Source organism: Gymnoscopelus microlampas, assembly GCF_963454915.1.
Source record: "Gymnoscopelus microlampas genome assembly, chromosome: 9".
Lineage (NCBI taxonomy): Eukaryota > Metazoa > Chordata > Actinopteri > Myctophiformes > Myctophidae > Gymnoscopelus > Gymnoscopelus microlampas.
In genome coordinates, this window is record NC_139946.1 from 30,545,817 (window position 1) to 30,568,956 (window position 23,140).

Here is a 23,140-nt window from a genome sequence, read left to right on the forward strand (position 1 = left end):
TTTTTTCCCCCTATGTGTCACATTGGGTGGATGTTTCTGATAACTTTTAATTCCGTTATATACATATTCCTTGTTATACATAATGACAATAAAAATGAATTGAATTGTTCAAACACTCTCACAGACACAATTATGTAAATATATTTCATACACGCCACAGAGGGTGTGTTCAAACACAATTTTTCATATTTGCTCATTCATTAGTCAATGGGTCTGCGACTCAGCAGCCAGGAAAAACGTGTTAAAATGTATGACTATTATACTACACATCTGCACACACATACTATGCCCGAGTGCACATACACACAAAATCCCTCAATGACTTGAAACCAGCAATGACAGAGCAGTGAGTCATAACACTGCTTTCACAGAGTCTCATTTTAGTACCCCTGCAGCGAGACATCTAAAATTCAGTTTTCCACCTCACACTGGCTGTGAAGAACTGTATCTGTGTGACGTAGGGCTGGGCGATAAGACTTCAATATCACAATTATTTCAATCTTTTACCTTGATTACGATTAATGATCGATTGTTTTTTTACACTGAAAATAGCAGATCTACAGCAATGTGAGCTTGTAGACTATTTTCACTATTTTTGTACGCGAACCTTGTACAATGATGTCTAACACAGGGTTAAGTGATTAATCAGACTAATCAATTTATTTAAAAACAACTATTAGAATGTTTTCATGTCGATTCATATACAAAAAAAACCTGCTTGTTGATTATTTGATTAACCTACATGAACAAGATTAACACTTAAACCCCAGCATCCGTATTCTGGGGAAAACCTTTGCAGAAAATAGCAGATCAACAAGGTCACAATGCATCGCAATGAGCATGTCGATGGGCTATTTTCAGCAAAGATATTTAAGTAAGTAGAGTGAAAAAAAGAAAAGTCACTACAATAGAGCCCTGAGGGACTCCGCTCAACAATGTATGGGGTTTAGGTGGTTAAGTCGGATATTTTGATTCTAAATATCGGGGGGCTGTGGTTAAGAGCCACTTCTATTCCACTTTAACCTTCTTTTTTTAAATGCTCAGCCCACAGCCCATCGGAGGAGGGAAGACAGAGCAAACATTTGTGATTCGGTGACTGTATGATCACAAGGTCACTCGGCTTTTCACTAATGGGCTGGATGCACAATAAATGGATCTCTAGGGAATACCAGCAAATATAACATTCTGATTGAAATCATAGTTTGTGTGAGTGTGTGTGTGTGTGTGTGTGTGTGTGTGTGTGTGTGTGTGTGTGTGTGTGTGTGTGTGTGTGTGTGTGTGTGTGTGTGTGTGTGTGTGTGTGTGTGTAGCCTATATATATATATATATATATATGTATATATATATATATATATATATGTATATATATGTATATATATATATATATATATATATATATATATATGTGTATATATATATATATGTGTATATATATATATATATATATATATGTGTATATATATATATATATATATATATATATATATATATATATGTATATATATATATATATATATATATATATATGTATATATATATATATATGTATATATATATATATATATATATATATATATATATATATATATATATATATATATATAAGAAAATAAAAAAATAAGCATTAAGTGAGTGCGGTCCCTTCCTGAGAGAAGCAGTGGGAGGTTTTCTGTCATATAGCCTACACACACATATATATATATATATATATACTGTATATACATATGTGGATATGTACACACACACGGCACACAGTATATAGCCTACAGTATACTGTAGTATTGAGCATTTGCATAGGGGAGAAACGCAGTGAATGAATCATATTTGGATATGGACCACTACATTATAACACAAAAACCTAGTGTGCTCTTGTAACACAATGAATCATAAAGGTCAAAGTAATTGAAGAAAACTACCAATATATACTATAGCCTACACATACAGGCTGCTGTATAGGGTAGAGCTTGATGGCTAGGCTATTTGAAAATAGTTAGGCTATAATAGCAGACTATAAACAGACTATAAACAGAGTCAGACAGATTTAACCTGGTAACAAATACAAAAATTAAAAATGTCTCAAATTAATGATGAGATAAACTGAGCCAATTAAAACAGCAGTGTGCAAAATGATCCTATACACAATTGAATAGCCCTATCCTATCCTATAGGGTTGTTTTTCTTTACTAGGGAGCTTACACCTTATTTGCATAGACCAGTATGGCAGCAGTATATATTCAACAGCATGAATTTATTTCTATCACGAGCATATCCTTTCACATTCATAAATGGTTCATTTAAATATAGATTTAAAAGGATGTTACGTGAATAGTGAACAAATGCCATGTCCACAGCCTGTGTGAAGTGAACCCCCACAACCCCCATGCTGAACCCCATGGACTGTGGACACATGACATGCCGCAATATCTCAACATGCTCATTTGCATTCTCTCATGGTGTGCATCATGCATGCACGGTTCAGTGTCACGCCTTTCAACAGGCATGTAGCCTACCGTACTGATAAAAGCACTAAAATTAAGCTTCACTTTGAAAGACAGAATCTTACCATCCCAAAGACAATGTCCAGAAACGACGGGCTGCAGGCAACAATTCAACAGCTCTCATTCAACCAGAGATCCGCCGAGCACTTACTGCTTTCTTCTATAGGCTACTGGGGGTTACACCGAAATGTGTAAGCTATGGAATAATGTGACTCCTCCGGGAGTACACAGACACACTTTGCTAAGGAGGTGAAACTAAATCAGATCTCACCTTGCATTTGGGGTGCAAAAGGCAGCTCCGAACAGCGTCTGCAAAACTTCACTTGAGTAGCAGCCTGTACCTTTGTTTCTCGACTCCCCCAGACTGGTTACTTACAGGCGAAAAAAACGATTTGTTTTGTCTTGAATTAAGATTCGTCTGCGTTCGTGATGATAATGACTCCCGATTTGGTGTGTGTGTTAGAATCACTGCTGATATTTCGAGCAATTCGCTGCCCTGCGGACGGAGGAGCGTCGTTGTCACGCTGCCCGATGGAGAGGAATGCACCGTGCATTTCAATAACTCTCTCTCTCTCTCTCTCTCTCTCTCTCTCTCTCTCTCTCTCTCTCCCTGTGTCTGTCTGTCTGTCTGTCTGTCTGTCTGTCTGTCTGTCTGTCTCTGTCACCCTTTTCTCTGTCCCCTTGTCAGTCTTCTTCCATATTAAGCTAACATTGCTGTTCAGATGAGCATCAGTAATAGCCTTCTCTTTATACAGTCTATGGTAATAGCCTACATACACACGCGCGCACGCACGCACGCACGCACGCACGCACGCACGCACACACACACACACACACACACACACACACACACACACACACACACACACACACACACACTGGGAGAAAAAGTTAAGTCACTTCAGTTGGTCACTGGACAAGGAAAACAGAGATCAGCACCATGGACAGAGAATATCATATATATCTTAGAGGTGATGTTTTTTTAGAAAGATTAACCTACTACCTCATTTGCAACAGCTTCACATCAAAGCATCAATTTAGATTTTGGGGAGCATGTAAACCATGCTTGCTGTTTTTCCATGATCACTGTTTACATACAGTACCATGCTACTCACCACATAAATCCCACCAGCAGATTTGTTCCGAAATCTGAATCTCCATGGCCTTTTCCAAGGATAATCACTTAAGTGTCAATTGCAATGACGCATGAACGTGGGAGGGGAGCAAGGGCCTTTAGAAAAGTGTGTCTAAAAATATGCTCTCTTATTCTTCCCATCTCTCTCTGTATTTCTCTCCCCCCCCCCTCTCTCTCCCTTTCTGACTGGCATGAATGCTGTCTAACTGGAGGAGACTGGGATAAATGAGCAGAAGCCTCCTCATCTGAGAAACCTATACACATTCTCACTCTCAGGTAGAAACAAACATGCAGTATCAATATTTGGTGTAAAACTTGTATGACCAACTATAAAACTGACACAAACAGAGGGAGTTGGAGTTGTATTCATGCACTGTAGATAGTACAAAAGTGAAATCCTCAGTTAATTCATTTGCATTTGTAACTCTGAGAGTCTACAGATATAACCAAATGGACCCGTAATACACACTCAGGATTGTACTGTGAGACCTCTGTCTGAACTTTGTTGTGTCCGCCTGGCCGGAGGAAAGACTGCATTTGCATGGCTCAACGTCCTTTGTACTAACGTTACCCGGAAAGCAGACTTGATTTGCTTTGACATTTCCTGGAAAAGAGTCTCTCCCAATAAGGCACTCCAGGGACTTTTTGCAGATGACTTCCTCCACTGATCCCCTCTTGTTCTTCCTTCTCCTCAGACTGTCGCTGTTGCTGTCCTTCATGTCCCTGTCCCCTGTCCTCCAGCTGTCATCCAGTGTCCTCCCACACTCAGTACACAGTGGTGACTCAGGCACTTAACAGTCTACCTATTGTTCCACTCTCAGATGGAGAGAGTGTTTCTGAGGCTGAAACCTGCTCCCAAAATCTCCTCTACAATCGCCACTTGTTTTGAAACTCACATGTGCAATTGCACACACACCCAGACAGGTACAGTCAATATAACAAACAAGCATGCCGTTTTCTGTCTCTTTCCCATATACACTAACACGCAGACACAGACATTAACTTTCTCACCCACGTGCACATACCATGTACACACAAACGCTCACACACATGCACGCATGCACGTACGCACGTACACACACGCACACGCACATACACACATGCATGCACGTGTGTGTGTGTGTGTGTGTGTGTGTGTGTGTGTGTGTGTGTGTGTGTGTGTGTGTGTGTGTGTGTGCACACGTGCGCACGTGTGCACACACACATGTGCTCATGCCCTAGCCGATTGGTTCTCAAACCTTTTCATGTCAAGGATACCCCAAAATAATTTTTCACGATTCTTTAACATTTGCAGATCTAAGAGATTGTAGATTGGTCATTTTCAGATAGCCGATGCATATACGGTTAAAGTGGTTAAACTGATTTTGATGCTATAATAACTCATTTTACTGGGTTACCCCCTGGAACCCCCTAAAGGACCCTGAGGGTCCCCGGGACCGCATTTTGAGAACCACTGCCCTAGCCCTATAGTTTGGAGGGGAAAAGGTGATGAGTGGCTGATGCAGTGACATCATCACTAATTGATCCCCTTTTGAATTCTGAAAGGGAAATAATATGCTGCCATACAGGGGGTTGCCATGGCAACTGGCCCGTTTCAATGCAAGGGGGATGGATGCAGGGAGGCAGGGGAGGGGGCCGGGGGTAACTGTGGATGTTGGGGTGTGTGTGTGTGTGTGTGTGTGTGTGTGTGTGTGTGTGTGTGTGTGTGTGTGTGTGTGTGTGTGTGTGTGTGTGTGTGTGTGTGTGTGTGTGTGAATGGGGGGTAGGGCCACTACTTTCAACCTGGGTCCCTATTTAAAAAATTGATCTACAAGCTCACATAGCTTGTCGATGCTGGGGTTTAAGTGGTTAAGAGTTTAAAGATACGTGGTTATGAAAAACACAGTGGCTCCCAGCTTCACACAATCAGTCATAGCATCAAGCCTCAGACCCCGAGGGGCAAGCATTGTGATCCATTGTATAACAATGGATCACAATGCTTGTTAATAGGGCTGTAACGATACGTTTTAACAACGATTCGATACGTATCACGATACTTGGTTGTCGATACAATACATGAACGATACAGGTTCATTTATAACGATACGATACGTTTCGATTCAGTGATTTAGTCGATACGATACATGAACGATACAGGACAGGTTAATTTAGAACGATACGATTCGATTCAAGGATTTAAAATCGATACAGTAACTATTTATTTACCCAAACATTCTGTGTGAAAAATAATAAATACCTGGATACTGGATATAAACCCCTCTTTCTCTTTTTTTTCTTAAAAGTACTTAGTATTGATAAAATTGATTATTTGCATTGCAAAACGATTCGATACGATTATTTGCATTGCAAAACGATTCGATACGGTACAAAGTCAAACGATTCGATACGATACAAAGTCAAACGATACGATATTTTGCTGTTTGCATATCGATATAGTAGATTGTTGGAAATTCAAAACGATTTTTCGATGCAGTTACTATATCGTTACACCTCTAATTGTTAGCATTGAAATGCACATAAAAAACAAGGGCACTTGTGCAGAAAAACACAACAGTATAGGCTACTGGGTCAGAAATAGAGTGCAGATCCATCACAAGGCTTGAATCGGCTGTGAGGTATTGACCTGCTACTCCGTTCTATTGTTATTCCATAATCTGCCCAGAGATCCATAAAGCCTGAGTTGTACTTAGTTGTGCACGGGTGTCGCGCACAGAAAATAGCCTATCTACAAGCTCGCACGTTGTGAGCTTGTAGATCTGCTATTTCCCGCGTGCGACACCTGTGTGTGTGTGTGTGTGTGTGTGTGTGTGTGTGTGTGTGTGTGTGTGTGTGTGTGTGTGTGTGTGTGTGTGTGTGTGTGTGTGTGTGTGTGTGTGTGTGTGTGTGTGTGTGTTTGCCTCTCTCTCTGCATCCAGTACTTAAATGAGTCTAAGTGGCATGTGTGTGTGTGATGGGCCCTCAGCTCTTGGGAGGGTGCAGACCTATCCCGGTAAATCAACACAAACTCATTGCTGTATCAACAAAAGAAGCTACAGTTTAAAACAACACTGGCAGAGCACTCAGGTGCCCTCACATCCCCATTGTTACACAATTGATGTTCAGCCGAAAAAGTTGTGGGGCGAATCCTGCGCACGTCCTTATCTGTCTTTGACTCTGGGTCTTTGTTCCTGTACATCCGGTCCCAGGTGAATTTTAAATGCTACACAGGAAAGGTGAGAGGCAGGGTAGCTGTGCTGTCATGGTGACAAATGCTGGCAGCGGTGACCACCGCAAATGTTGGGATGTAAATAATAGCTGTGCTCTCCCTCTCCCTCTATGTTTTTCTCTCGTTAACTATCTCTTGCTGTCTCTCTCCGTTTCTCTATTCAGCCAGTGCCCCCCCCCCCCCCCCCCTCGTGCTGTTGCAATAGCAGTGATGGAGATCACCATGGCAACAGATTTCTACCTGAAAGCAAGGCCACGGAGGAGTGGGAGGGAGATAGGATGGAAGGACGAAGAAACAGAGCAGTGGAGGGAGGGAGCTGGACCCTTTTTCATTTTTTTTTCTCGCAATGTCTGCTTCACTCAGTGAAAGAAGAATGGGTCTCAGGCATTTCAACTGTATCTATCATTTCTTCCTTAAAAGTGGGTGAAAAACGTCCTTGTCGTCATGGTGTTAAAGTCGGCATTCTTTGTCCTGCCATCGGGCTGCTTCCCGTTGTAAAGGAGATTTTCTGGTTTTGCTTTATTTGCATTGAAATATCTAACCCTTTTTTTTCTCAGTCCACTATGAGTCTCCCACACTGGTGACATGAAAGGATGTTAAATAAGAGAAGAGTGAGTGGCTGGAGACATCTCTCAAACCTCAGTATGAGGTGCCTCAAGTATCTCTGGAGAGGCTCATTCCACAGAGAGCTGCACCCTTATGTGACTATAGCTGAGCCTAAAAGCCAAACAACAAATGTGTGAAAACTTGAATGTGTGAAATCCCTTTCAGTCTTCTGTCTGTGTGTTGTTCCTCTGCTCACCTCCACTTCAATGGAGTTCTCCACGGGGGTCTCGTGATACCGCAGTGGCTCTCAAAGAGGGGTCCGGGGACCTCCAGGGGTGGTTCCAGGTGGTCCCCAGCAAAAAAATAAATTGCACAAAAATCAGTTCAACCACTTTAACCCTATATATATACGCTGTGATCTGCAAGCTCACAGCACGTTGCATCGCGACGTGAGCTTGGGATTTTTAAAGATTTGAAATTTTCTTTGAACGTTTTAACAACACTAATCTTGTATGAGGGTCCCTGGCACAAAATATTTTAGATGGCGGTCCACGGCCAAATAAAGGCCAATTCGGAGGTCCTTGACGTGTAAAAAGTTTGAGAATTACTGCAATACCGCAGCGCCTCTGCTCTTTGCTTTCCCGTTGCCATGGAGACTCCACTGAGCAGCCATACTTACACGAATCAGGCACAAGTCTACAGTTGATGAGAGAAATGTGTCACTCCTCCCCATCTTACCTGGCCTTCTCATTCTTTTCTCTGCGGATAAAAACGTACATTGGTTTCCTTATCAGGTGCAGTGGTGGAAAAAGTACTCAAATGTTATCAAGTATCAATACTGCAATGTAGAAGTACTCTGGTACAAGTAAAAGTCCGGAATTCAAAATTTACTTGACTAAAAGTACAAAGATATTGGTCAAAATGTACTTAAAGGGGAAATCCACCCATTTTCAATATTTAACTATGTCATTAATATAGCATAAAGGAGTTGTGTGGAAATAAGAAAAAAGTTCCCCCCTTTCTGTGTTGCCTTGAACTGGAGGATTGATTGTGGTTTAACATTGCAAATTACAACATGATGAGTCATCACGTTGTAATTTGCAATGTTAAACCCACAATCAATCCTCCAGTTCAAGGCAACACAGAAAGGGGGGAACTTTTTTCTTATTTCCACACAACTCCTTTATGCTATATTAATGACATAGTTAAATATTGAAAATGGGTGGATTTCCCCTTTAAAGTACCAATAGTAAAAGTACCAAAATGTTTGAAAATAGCAGATCTACAAGCTCACAACGCGTCACGAGCTTGCAGATCGGCTATTTTCAAATAGCCTAGACTATAAAATAGGGCTAAAGTGGTAAATATATGTTGTATAATGTATTCAATTTATATCTGCAAAGTAACTAGTTACTAAAGTTTTCAAATAATTGTAGTGGAGTAAAAGTACAATATTTGCCTCTGAGATGTAGTGGAGTAGAAGTAAAAGAATAGACAATTGGAAATACTCCAGTAAAGCAAAAGTACCTCAAAATTGTACTTAAGTACAGTACTTAGTTACTTTACACCACTGGTCAGGTGTTTGCAATTATCTTGCATGTACTGAAGTGGAAATTGTGTGCTGAGCTTTACCCCCTGAAGAAAATTTGTGCCACTATGCATGTTTTTTTTTAACCTAGTTCTGTTTTAACATGCATCTATTATCTATAATTTGAATTTGTCCACCAAATAGCTAATTAAATAATGAAATATAAAATAATCTTAATCAAGGCTTTTAAACTTTTACTAGAAGAATACCGTGAACATTTTTCTTTTTTTACTTTTGGGTTCCCTACCAAAGAGCACCTTCATCACATGTGAACTCTATAAACGTTCTCTTAGCTCACGACAAGTAGACACATTATTCTGATGTCTAGCGTCAAAATCAAGCAAAGGCCCCTTTAAAAGTTCAGATTGTCAATGTTTCTGTCTTTTTTTTTGGAAAGCTCCCACGCCAAAAGGGCACACCAGTCACACATCAGCCATTCCCCATTGTGTGCTGGGTAACAGGCTTCTGTCCTATGGGAGCAGTAGACGGAGAAGAATGTCACAGATGAGCCCAGAAGGAGAATTACAATCATTAAGCACGATGAAGAGATTGCCAAAAAACAAACAAGCACAACCGAACGATTCCCAGGCCAGTAAGCAACGATGATCGCTCACTTGCAGACATGTCAGTTCTACTATACTAGTGGCATAGCCTCCCAGTCAGAGAAGAATCAATCTCATGCTGTCGAGGAACACAAACTGTATTGGACATACAGAAACATATGGGAAATGTGGGGGAATGCATGGATCAAAATGTGAAATGAGTGATTTCAAGGGAGGGCTTTCCCGACAGGCTGGGTTGTAGCCTGACAGGGAGAGAGAGGCCAATATATTAAAATCAGTGTCCGTGCATGTGCATGTGCGTGTGCGTGTGCGTGTGCGTGTGCGTGTGCGTGTGCGTGTGCGTGTGCGTGTGCATGTGCATGTTTTTTTTTTAATGAAGTGCATGTGCATGTTGAAGCAACACACTCTCACTCCCAAAACGGCCTATAGTGACTTCTTGGGACAAATGTGACCAAACGTGACGTCCCGGTCATGTTGAAGTGCCGTCCCGGTCATGTTGACGGGGTCACATGTTGACGTTTTTTTCAAATCCGCCCCAAGCCGTCACCTATTTGCCGTCTTGGGAGTGAGAATGCGTTGTTGAAGTGACTACATGCTGTTCTCAGTGAAATAATAGATTGTTTTGACCTTTGACCTGCCGATGAGCCTGACTCTAATATTAACAGATCCACTGGCAGATGTATATCCTCTGCCAAAGTGTAGCAGGTATATAAATATACAGGAATGCATTCCACCAATAATCCCTCACGTTTTATTTTATTGTTCCAATATTATTCATTGTCACTTTTATTTTGGTATGTTTACTACAAAACACCGTTTTGGGAGCTAATGCTTTTATTCTGAAGTCTTCACTTCCTGCGGTGACGTCATGTACCTGCGTTGCACCCCTATGGTTGCACCCTCTCTCACTTAGTTGTTTGTATGGCAGACAGAGGTGAGGAGAGTTTGTCATGTGCTCTTGTAGATTTCTGTTCTAAATGATGTTTACAGTGTTTATATAATCTTAAACTGTGAAACAAGGTTATAATATAATTCTCTGGTGCTAATGTGTAGTTGTTTTGTAGAAGGTTTGAGTGTTTTAGCAAACTTTTTGTGTTTGTGTACTGTTTAGCAGCACTTGTGAGGACTCACACACAGCACCTGCATCATGTTTAATGGCGTGTTTTCCCCACCACAGACTGGTGTGTTGCAGACGTCCATGTCTATTAATGCTGCTGCATTATTCCTGTGTTTATTTCATACAGGTATGTTTGTTGCTCCCATGTTTTTGGTCTATTGTGTTTTTGTACTGTGTGTTTATTTTATTGTTTTATTTACATGTCTAAAAAATACTAATTAGCCGGTGGTGTATTCATTTCAAGTGTAATGGTATATTGTGTATTGTGATCTATTGTGACAGATTTGATATCTGAATGTTTTATAAGTACTAGTCTCTGAGTTGTTTCATGGCAGACACTGAGACTGGTGTGTTGCAGACGTCCATGTGTATTAATGCTGCTGCATTATTGTCTTTATTTCATGCAGAGAAATAAATACGCCACAGTTTCGGCTAAAGACAACAACCGAATCTCCTTGTCCATCAAACACGCACAACACAACGCAGAGTCGTAGCAAGGGTCTGCTGAGAAGTAGGCCCCTCGGAGCACAGGTCTCCGCCAGGTCAGGTAGGTTATTGTGGACCAGCAATGTTCGGAATTCGCTAACCAGGATGGAATCTGAAAAATCGGACAGAACCATCTTGATCCCTTGACTATAGAGATAATGTGTACCGATTTGCATGATGCTTGGACAAAATTAAGTGTAATATAGAGAGTAATATAAAAAAGAAAAGTGGCCTCCTGGTGGTGCTATAATAGGGCAATGTTAAAAGGGTGGCATTTGTTCCTCAACTTAGTGCAAATGTGTGGTGCAAAGTTTCACCGCAATCGGACGCTGCGTTCACGATTTGCGGCATTTTGTTAAAAACGGGCCACTCCTGCAAACTTTAGATGTCAATCTTAGCCAATCAAGATGGAATATGAAAAATCAAACAGATCCGTCTTGATCACATGACTATAGACATCATGTGTACTATAAAAGGCAAATGTGAAAAATGTAGGGCAAAGGTTTTTTCTTGGCCTCTAGAGAGTGTGCATACAAAGTTTTACACAGATCGGTGCAGTTATAGGTAAATGCACGAATCGGCCTGTTATAGCGCCACCATGAGGCTGATTTGAAGATTTTCAAGAGCCGTTTCTTCCTCAGCTTAGTGGGAATGTGTGTGTGAAAAATTTCACGGAAGTTGCAAGCTGTGTTCATGATTTGAGGCATTTTGTTCAAAACGGAGCACTCATGTAAACTTTGGAAGCCAATTTTAGCCAATCAGGATGAAATCTGAAAAATCTGAAAGATTTCTTTGTTTTGATGACTATAGAGATACTGTGTACCGATTTGCGGGATGTTTGGACAAAATCTGTAGGAGTACTGTCAACAAATGTGTTTTGCACAAATCGGCCTCCTGGTGGCGTTATAACAGGCCCATGTGAAAAATGTGGGGCAGAGGTTCTGCTCTGGCATCCAGGGAGTGTGTGTGCACAGTTTTGCTGCGATCAAGCCAACGGTGCCAGAGATTAGCTGTACACAGACAGAATGACACACACACAGACACACTGACACACGAGTGTGTGTGTGTGTGTGTGTGCGTGTGTGTGCATGTGTGTGACAGAGATAATTTGCATTAAATACTTTTTAGACATAGGCCACTGTAAATCCGGGCCTGGACCTGGTCATTTGAAAGGTCACTTTTTGGTAGGTACCAAAAGGTCAAGGGGACTGTAAATCCGGGCCTGGACCTGGTCATTTGACCTTTCACACTAGTCACTGCAGCTACATTCATCAAGACATCAAGACGATCTACTTTTTCATTTAAAAGTTTAATAGACCAATTATTTGTTTACAAACATTGAGACTGGACGCACAGGTGACTGTTTCATGTAATCAATTCCCAACAGATCCCCAAACCTGCTGTTTTGGGGTGCGCTGATTTCACTTCATTCAACCTCCTCTTGTGTGTTGGCTAGTGGGGTGCGCCCTAGCAAGATGTACTTCATCGCGCAACGGTATTGCGCGCCGAGAACAGCTGACATACAAGCTCACAACTGCGTCGCGGATGCGACCACTGTGAGCTTGGAGGTCTGCTATTCTCGGCCGTTCTCTCCGCGCGACGGAGCATAAATTAGGCTCAGCTGCGCGAGCCAAGCAGGTTCTGCATGGTGCCATGATCATAGAGCGCTCCCTCTGTTCTTGTGACAGCCACTGGAGGTGGGGTTTGGGGGACAACTGCTTTGCATTGTTATTATTGTTTACACACAACAGAAACCAAGGATTATTTCAAGAGCGAGAGATCACAGTAAAAATTCTAAGCATTCCAAACACACCACACCACCACTGCCTGTCATCGGCTTGGCATTGGACTTTTGCTTTCCTCATAGACGTACCGGTACCTGTGGATTATATCAGTAAATAACCTTTGAGGGCTATATGTTTGAACTTGACACTTGCCGATACTCATCAAATTTGAAGGAGTAATATCCAAAAATGTGTTTTACACAAGTCGGCCTCCTGGTGGCGCTATAAAAGGCAGATGTGAGAAATGCAGGGCAATGGTTGTTCCTTGGCCTCTAGGGAGGGCACATACAAAGTTTTACACAGATCGGTGGAGCTATAGGTAAAAACACGAATCGGCTTGTTTTAGCGCCACCATGAGGCTGATTTTTTTTTTAGATCAAGTGGCATTTCTTCTTCTGCCTAGTGGGAATGTCCGTGCAAAATATCACGGAAGTTGCACGCTGTGTTCATGATTTGAGGCATTTTGTTCAAAACGGAGTACTCCTGCAAACTTTGGAAGCCCTTCTTAGCCAATCAGGATATAATATGAAAAATCTAATGACTATAGAGATACTGTGTACCGATTTGCGTGATGTTTGGACAACATCTGTAGGAGTACGGTCAAAAAATGTGTTTTGCAAAAAGTGGTCCCCTGGTGGCGCTATAACAGGCCCATGTGAAAAATGTGGGGCAGAGGTTCTGGATTGGCATCTAGGGAGTGTGTGCACAGTTTTGCTGCGATCAAGCCAACGGTGCCAGAGATTAGCTGTTCACGGACGGACGGACGGACGGACGGACGGACAGGGTGCAAAACATACTCTCTCGCCGTGCCTTTCGGCCTGGCGGAGACAATAAATATACTAACTGCACTTTAAGTATACTCAAGTATTTAGTACACTTAAATTCAATTTAAAACACAGTTAAATGAGTACATCCATACAAGTACATTCATCAAAAGTATACTTTTAGTATGATATTTTTTTACCTGGGTCGTTCAGGCTTTTATTCACCTCTGTTCCAGGTTTGTTTTGATGTCTTCTTTTATTCCTGTCTCTGTTGGTAATTACGTCTAGAGGGTTCCCCAGTGCCAGCTACCGAGGAGAACAAGAGACAGAGCGTCTAAACATGACAACCGGAATGGTGGCTGCGGAAATTTGTTGTGACAGCTTATTACTTGGGCACATGGCTGCGGAGCTCCTTGACCTTAACTCATTGCAGCAGACAGGAAATAATCCCTATCCGGAGACCAGTGGTGTTTTGGTCACTGCACGGGACACCATGGTGTGTGCCCAGTATTTTTTCACACGCAGGTGCAGGTGCACCATACCGCCGAAAAATAAATAACCATTACACCACTGCCAGAGACCTCGATGGCTCTCCAAAACATACAGTACCTCCAGCTAACTGAGAAATCTCCTCCCTTACAGCTCTGTGACCCTGATGAGTCCTTGGTGTTAGAATTCTACACAAAGGATACAGTTGGACCTCACAAAATAGGTCAAATTAATCGCCGCTTGGCCATCACCTGTATTTCGGGCCAGTCAGCATGCAGTTGAGTAGGAGAAGGCAGATATATTAAAAAAAGAGAGACAATCAACAATGACAGACATCTTCAGAGGCGAGCGGAGTACAATGTTAAACATTTCCAATCCTGAGCCGAACAACCCTCCTCAATGAATAAAACATTCAGCGCTCCCTGTTACTGTCGATCTCCGGACAGCCTTCATGGGCCGGGGTGACAAACGAGGCCTGCAGCGCGGCTAGAGCACATCAGTTATGCTGCCGCAACATCAGCCGGCATTCCGTTGAGTCTCATCCAGGGTGTGTTTTGTCTTCTCTTCTACACAGTAATTGCAAATCAGTATCGGAACATGAGGGAAGCGAAGGCCCGAATTTCCTCTACTTCCTCAATCCCCGTTCCCCTGCTCTTGAAAGCCGTATTTCCTGTCGGTATGCAAATATATTGCATTGGCAATTGCAAGAGCAAACAGTCCCAGCTGTCACTCAATCTGGATATATTTGTACGTGCTCAAGAGCATCCGGACGCTGTAAAAATAGACCCACAGAAATCACCAAAGTAAATGAGACTCCACACACATTATTCAGGCTTATCAGACTAAGCGGTAAATAAAACTTTGAAATAAGCCCAGAGCAGGGCACAAGGCATTGAGTGGCAAGTCTGGCAACATTAATAGAAGCCAAGATGGATTATGGCGCATAGCAGGGGGACATGGAGGTCAGGACCAGCGATGTGTGATTGAAGGAGGGAATGGACCTTCAAAAGCAATTACATTTCAGTGATGTGGAATAAAAGCTTCCTGCAACTTTTGGAGTTGATCTCCTGCTGGAATTGAATGCAGAGGATGAGCTATAATTATATCAAAACTAGCCTACTATAATGCGCTTATAATATCCACGCACTGTTCCACAGTGATGGTGATGATGGGGCTGCACAAGACTTTTTATTTCTCCTTCCAAGCAGGTGCTCAGGAAAACCATTAGTGATGAAGCCGCCCTCACTTCCTACTCTGGGTTCATCAAGACAGCGCAGGAGTTTGGCTTGGCGAGTTGGCGTATAAAAGCATGCTAATCAAGTCTGATGATTACTTCCGATTGGAGTCAATGGGCTGACTGAAATGCATTTAACAGCAGACGTAAATAATACTAACGATATAACGATGGCAAATGGGTAAAAGTGGAGTATGTTATTGTTGAATCAATACTTCATATCGCTGATGTCGGGCAGAAACCAGCTAACTCCACTTTGACGCTTTTGCATTTGAAAAATGAAAAGTATTACAAAGCACTTCTGACAAAACCAGCTAACTCCATTGGATCCTCAAACTTTTTGCTAAACCAAAGGGGGGTGGAGTTTGCTGGTTTTGCTGACTCCAGGATCCACCCCCTTTTGACCTCCAACCTCATTGTGAGCTTGGAGGTCCATTCAGCTGTTTTTTGCTAAACCAAAGGGGGGTGGAGTTTGCTGGTTTTGCTGACTCCAGGATCCACCCCCTTTTGACCTCCAACCTCATTGTGAGCTTGGAGGTCCATTCAGCTGTTCTTATCAACGATGAACAAAACCTCCTAACTCATTTTTTTATTTCCTGAAAAATTAACATTTTGGAGCTAGCTTGTTTCTGCCCGACAGCAGAGATATAAGAGCGATTTCATAACGTTGTTGTGGGTTATCTTTTTGGGACGAACCGAGCCAAGCACGTGCGGTTGTGCTGAAGTATGCACCTTCCTTTATACCGTGACATCTGTGCGCTGAAAATAACCACGTCGCGTTCCGCAGACCAGCACACCTCTGCATCAGCAAAGCGGCCACTGCCTGCCATGCAGAAATTACTGCCTTTATCAGAATGTAATCACTGTTATTGTGCCGCGTCCCCTCATGCTGTCACACAGCCGAAGGAAATGGCTGCGGCTCTATTTTAGGGCTGCCTGCAGATGGCAGCTCGCTCAGGTCAGACCCCATCTGTGTGACTGAGCAGGACTTTAACTCATTGCTTTACATACAGCATTACTGAAGTACTGTACACAGCCTGCCTCCTTAAACAAAGGGGGAGGCCACTGTACGTACTGTATGTTCATTCATTCATTTGTTCATTACTTGTTCATTGAACTTCACTGGCAAATCTGTGCCAACACTACATTGCAAGGGACATGAATGCTAAATCATACTTCATTGCACAACCATGTTGCTCACCGAAAATAATAGATTTTCAACTGCAACATACAGTATGGTGGTTCGACTAAGTAAATTGGCACTTACCGCTCACACTGGCCCTTTGCTTTCTTACTGTTAGTCATAGAATGAAGAACAGGTATCAATTTGCTTTGCCAGTTTGCATATCTGGTCTAGTCAGAAACAGCGGATACAGAAACTGTCTTTGTGCGCCCATACTGTACATGTATGTGTGTGTGGAGATACAGGTTTGGAGTATAGGCAGGCAGCTGGCTCTAGACCACATGCCACTGGTCATAATAAATGTAATGAAAACCAGGCTTTCCACAGGTAGGCCTACTTGTGTGTGAAACACAAGGTTAGTTAGTCAGGAAATGCATTCATCACAGGCTGTGAACAAAAACGTATGTCAGATCAACAAGTACTTTCACTTATGCAGTGTTTGCACGGCCATCTCCTGTTCTATATCCTGCAAGTGGAATGGAAAGGCCACCAGAAGACAGATCTAGTGCCAGGTGTGATTTCCTAACAAAATAAATAAGTCTCTGCCTGTCCTCCCACTGGTAAAGGTTATTGTCTCCTCTTCCAGAGCTGAATACAATGAAGGATGAGTTCATTTTCTCAGGCAGAGAGGCTCTGTTGGGAGAGAGAGATGCGGGCCGTCGTTTATTTGAAATGTAGATTTCTGAGACATGCGTCTTTTGCCGCTTTCATCCTGGCTATGAAAAATGCATGCTGTGATCTCATTATCCCACTCCTCTCGGAGTGCTACGTAAAATCAATCCGGGGCAGAGGAGGGGGTAAGGACACTTACAGATTATTCTTCTCCTTTCACAATGAGCTAGTAGAGCCATTACAACATGTGTGTGTGTGTGCGTGCGTGCGTGCGTGCGTCCCATTAGCATACACAATATATACCTCAGCATATGCGGAAGGACTGTACACGTTGCAAGATGTAGAGCACAGATGCGTGTCATGTACATGGAACCATCAGGCATTATAGTGACTGCATAAACACAGCAAGATTATCGCCCTCACCAAATGGAACAGTCACCTGTCCTCTTTTATTCCAGGTAGCTACAGCGGCCTCCTGTAATACACTTAGATGCACCACATATTCAGCATGTTCAGTCTGTGTGTGTGTGTGTGTGTGTGTGTGTGTGTGTGTGTGTGTGCGCGCGCAGCGCAGCATGCAGAATGCGCATGCGTGTGAACGTGCCTGTGTGTTTTCATGCATGCTGTGTGTGAATGTGTGTACACAGCTTGGTGGCAGTGCATGCACATCTGTCCATGCAGTGCACTATTTCGAGCTATGCCCTCAGCACTCCCAGGGATGAACCGTATGAACCCTAGCGTCCCTATTCTGGGCATGTCATAACTGTAAATAGGCAAACATTTTGAAAAGATAGTCCATCTGTAAGCTTGTAGATCACCCATTTTTGCTACAACAGTGGTTTAGTGGTTATAAAGGTCATCTATACTGCTACAGTCCCCCGTGTCCTTATAATCCCATCAGTCATTTTCAGACCCTGCATCATCTCAACAGTCAGGCAACTGCAGTATTTGGCCTTCAACATCAGCATTTAAGAATTTGTGGCTGTAGCAGTGCTGCTAACCGCATTCTCTTTCATTTAATTTACTTTCAATTTGCCGGGCCTAAACAGCCTGTATGTTATGGACTCTGCCACGAACTCCTGCACTAGCTGTTCTGCAGTGTAAAGTATATATTGACTTTGCCTTCGCCATAATCTCGTTGGGATAATGGACAGCAGAGAATGCTTTTGGGTCTATTTTCGGCCTACGCTTCATTCAATCACCTTGCTCCGTAACTCGGTTAAGGGAGGCTTGTTATCGTTATCGTTGGTGATCACTATCAATGGGGTTAGAGGTGCAAAAGGTGGACGGGACTAGTTGCACTGATTAATTCAACAAGACACTGAGTGATGTTTATATATTAACCACTTAAAGAGGCAGGTGGAAATGAAGAAGGGCTTCGGGGTCACATAACAGCATCATGCATAAACAATTGAAAGAGGAATATGCAAAATTGAGTGCGCTCGGGTCCACAGGGTCACACCACACAGGACCAAGTATGAAGACTGTAAAAGACACACTGTTGCCTACAAAAAGCGTTGTTGTCAGGGTGTATGTCCAAAAACATTACTTTTCAGGAAATGGAAAAGATTTAAAGTGTTCCAATGTACTTATTATTTAGTCACAAGTTCTTGTTAATGCTTTTCATTGGTTAAATATTTATTACACACACACTTAACCACTTTAACTTTCACAAAAATAGTCGAAATAGCAAGCTCAAAACTAAACAAGGCGGTCTACACGTAGCAAGACTGCCTTGTAGATCGCCTATTCTTTTTTTTTTTTTTTTTATATATTTTTTGGGCTTTTATGCCTTTATTTGGATAGGACAGTAGGCTGACAGGAAATGGGGAGAGAGATGGGGGGGAGACATACAGCAAAGGTCGTCGGGAACGGGAGTCGAACCCGCGACACGCTGTCAAGCTGGATTACCAGCATGTGGTATGCGTCTGGACCGCTAGGCCAGCGGACACCCCTGTAGATTGCCTATTCTTGCTACTTTTGTGTGACACTGTAGTAATGTAGTATGACCAAGTAAAAAAAAACGTAGAAAGTTGAAATATGGAGATACAAGGTTTCTGCCCGACAGCGACAATATACTGTGAAAGCGATACTGCTTTCTGGTCTCCTCCGTACCCTCCTGCTCTGACTATTGAAGTGGTCCGTGAAAATGTCATGTGATGCATGTGAATGCCCCTGACGTTTCAATAAACATCCTGAAGTTTGAAGAAGAGAGAGTGAGGAATCGACTCCCTTTAGTAATGTTCCTTCAATGAGATAGAGAGCTGGGAAGGTGAGATGGAGGCCTAATCATAATGATCATATGCCTAATTGATACTACATTGTATGATCGTGTGACTCACTGAAAATCAGTTGTTATCGGTGGGCGACATGGTCGTACAGTGAAGTATAAAAATATGTAATCTTAAAGCGGTACTGTAGGTGTAATTCACGAGGCAAGCATCTAAACTATATTGTCTTAATACATGGGCAGTATAGGCAAAAGAGGATTCTGGTGTGCCCAATAACATGTCCTCAAAATTAAGTTACCACCAAGGTTCATGGCGTTCACCACGGAGTACATCATTATATTATCATTATAATTGCTATGGGTAGCATGAGTGCTCCAAACGTTACTAATACTGTAGGTCTTGTAAATGTATAAAACCACAGATCAGGACATCTGTAATGATTATAATTTGTGTGTGTAGATATCACAACTTGCATGTACTGATAATGATCACATTATTGGATAATTCAAGAACTACAGTCTGTCTAATTTTAGCAGGAGGATACGCGGTTCAGCTTAGTTAGCTTGTTTGAACTCAGTCTATTTTTGGAATATTCCTCAGTGGATTTGGATCAGTCTTCTCTTAGCCACATATACCGCTGCAGAAATTCTATTGTACACTGTTTTATTATTTACTAATTAACTACCTATATATACTTGTCTGTACGACGAATAGCAAAAATAGCAGATCTACAAGATCGCGCCGCATTTCAAGCTTGTGGATCTGCTACTTTTGAAACTGAGGAGTGCAGGACAGGTAAATCGTCCTTCTTGTCTTTTTTCTATCCTACCAGATCACCAGAGCAAAATAACAGCAGCAGAGCTCCGTAAAGTCTACCACATTGTCAAACACCATCTTTCTTACAGGAGTGTCGACTGTGGCATTAAAGTGGATAGAGAAATTTACAATGATTTAACAATAGCTAAAGGCGTGACATGTGGAAAAACAAAAGCTAAAGCACTGTGAAAATGTGCTGGAACCATTCTCTGTGGAGACCCACACTGATTACATAAAGGACAATAAGCTTTCTTTCTCTCTAGCCAGTAGCCACTGATGCTTCCAATAAAGGCTCAACAAAGTGCCTTCCCTTCTTGATGAGATATTTCCACTTTGAGAAAGGTGTGCAGCATATCCTTCTGAATTTGTATATTGATATATATAGTGAATAGTGATAGTGAGGAAAGCTATTGCTAATCTTTTAACTAAATTAGAAGAATCTGAGCTGGATTTGAATGAAGTCTCAGCATACACTGCAGACGACATAAGTGTGTACTATGGAGAGCACAACAGTGATTTCTATCAAAAATGTAAGCTTGCCCAGGATGATATGATTGCTGCAAGCCCATATTCTACACAACACAACAAAATACACAGCTGGATGTCTTAATGTTGATGTAGAGAACGTCATACTCAAAGTATACAGTCACTTCACTATATCTACCAACAAGAGCACAACTCAAAAACTTTTGTGAACTTTAGGAAGTGATTGCAACCTTTTGCGGCATGTTGTTACTGGACAGTTATTACTTACCGCTTAGATGCCACTTCAGATTGGCCAGGAAGATTGCAACAAAGTACTGTGGATGTGCTTTGCTGATGGTGGAGATTCATCTGAGATGGCAGAGATCTAATTCCATTTCCTCAGTCACACGCTCAAGTTATTCTGATTGCATAGAGAGGCACTGGAGGGAAAGTCATTTAACATTACATATGTCATTTAACCCTTGACAGGAAACTTGAGGAGGCATGAGGACTACTTTTGGGGATTTGCTGTAAAAAAAAAAACATTTAGCAACTAAATGCCATGAATCCTAAGCAACACATGACAAAATCTGATTTTGATGCCGATACTTTAGTACTTTTACATTTTGAATTCCGGACTTCTACTTGCAACAGAGTATATCTACATTGCAGTATTGATACTTTTACTTTAGTAAAACATGTGAGTAGTGTACTTCTTCCACCACTGCTTCCAACTGTATGGCATATTATTTTTCCATGATAACTATACTGCCCTGCCAAGGCAGAGTGCAGTAACTACGAAAACAAAAATCACTGAAAAATGGGTTTAAAAGTGATTCAACTGGTCAGCCAAATGAGATATCGGCATATAAGTGATATTACACTAATTTTACATCTGTTCTTGAGGTAATTGTTTATCCCCCAACATCACAAAGGCTAATTTGACCTTTGGGATACCCAAATAAGTCGGTGTGTCCAAAAACGCAGTTACTGCTCTTTGGCTTGGCAGGGCAGTATAGTAAACGGGGCAAGTGGGCCATGTGCAGTACGGTAGCAGTTTAAATACCCTCATGATAACAGACAATGAACACACTGTCGTGGGGAAATGTAGAAGAACCCTGAATTTGATGCAGTTTCTCTGTGCATTATTTTATATTAATATAAGTAGCACATGGTTATTTATTTGTAGAGAACAATGCATGATGGTAGAATTTCATGAATTGTGTTCACATGAAAATAATTCATGTTCAGTCAAACACAAATGTTTGTAATTCCTACACTGTACGCAAGGTTGTTGCCAGCTTCTCATCTGGCAATGTGGGGCATGAACACACACACACACACACACACACACACACACACACACACACACACACACACACACACACACACACACACACACACACACACACACACACACACACACACACACATACAAGAAGGGTAATTAGTCACTGCTCCTGAGCCACTAACTGGGCCATTACCTGTAGGTAAAAGCTCCAGAAGCATGTATGTATGCAGAATGAGAATATAATGATATATAATCAAATATAATGAAGAACAAAACATTAAGACCTTATGACATCCTCAGTGGGTCATCCATTTGAGTCCATATCTGACACATGTTTATGTTGTCTTTTGACTGCAGACACATTACTGCACTCCACTAAAAGTCTGTCTTGTAAAGAACTGTTATCAAACAACACACCCTAGCAGGCATTCAGTCATGGACATGACTCATGAAAGCACATCTACCAACACTGAGTGGTGAAGATAAGGTTGTTTTTGAATCTAGGTCAGCTTGTCCAGCTACATTCATTCATTATGACTGCATTGCATTTTTTGGATTATGTATTATATATTTAAAATAAGCCACTGCTACGGTGTGCAGTCAGAACCTGCTGTGTAAAACAACGCATATAACCAATCTTTAACTACAGTGCATTCACAAAGCTAGAGGTTGTTTGTGCCAGAGGAGCTGGAGTTTTGAAATGCTCGTAAATATTAAATAATTTGAAAAGTGATATTCATGATGTAATTTGGGGTCTTGTGTACAGTGGGAAAGGGAACCAAAGGTCTGAGCCCACAATACAAACACATTTTGTTTACACCTCTCAGTCAAAACTAACAAATCCTACATTCAAATTGGCTAATGGGAGGGCGGGCGGCCACGACCAATTCATTAATTCATTATGGGACTTCTTTACAGTACTTTATTGATTGCCTGCATCTGTCAATATAGGCTAAAATGCCCCTAAAATCCCCAATGTTCTTTTTGAGTAATAAATAATTTGAGCAATAAAGAATTTAAGACACTGGGTGAAAGTGCCAGGCATAAATCAATACAATTCACAAGATACTGTATATAGTAGGCTCATGAAAAACATTTATGATATATGAAGTGATTATTTGTCATATTTGTTA

General features: G+C 41.8%; 1 protein-coding gene across 1 annotated transcript in view; it reads right to left on the bottom strand.

The window, feature by feature from the left end:
• Positions 1–4,352, bottom strand: part of LOC311051505 (pituitary adenylate cyclase-activating polypeptide type I receptor-like) — a gene marked incomplete at its 5' end in the record, with an annotated part of 30,524 nt that extends 26,172 nt beyond the window's left edge. Inside the window, one exon of the mRNA XM_084066083.1 lies at positions 4,205–4,352. Within this exon, the coding sequence (XP_083922209.1) occupies positions 4,205–4,352 (148 nt within the window). The remainder of the gene's footprint in view (positions 1–4,204) is intronic.
• Between the last annotated feature and the right edge of the window lie 18,788 nt (positions 4,353–23,140).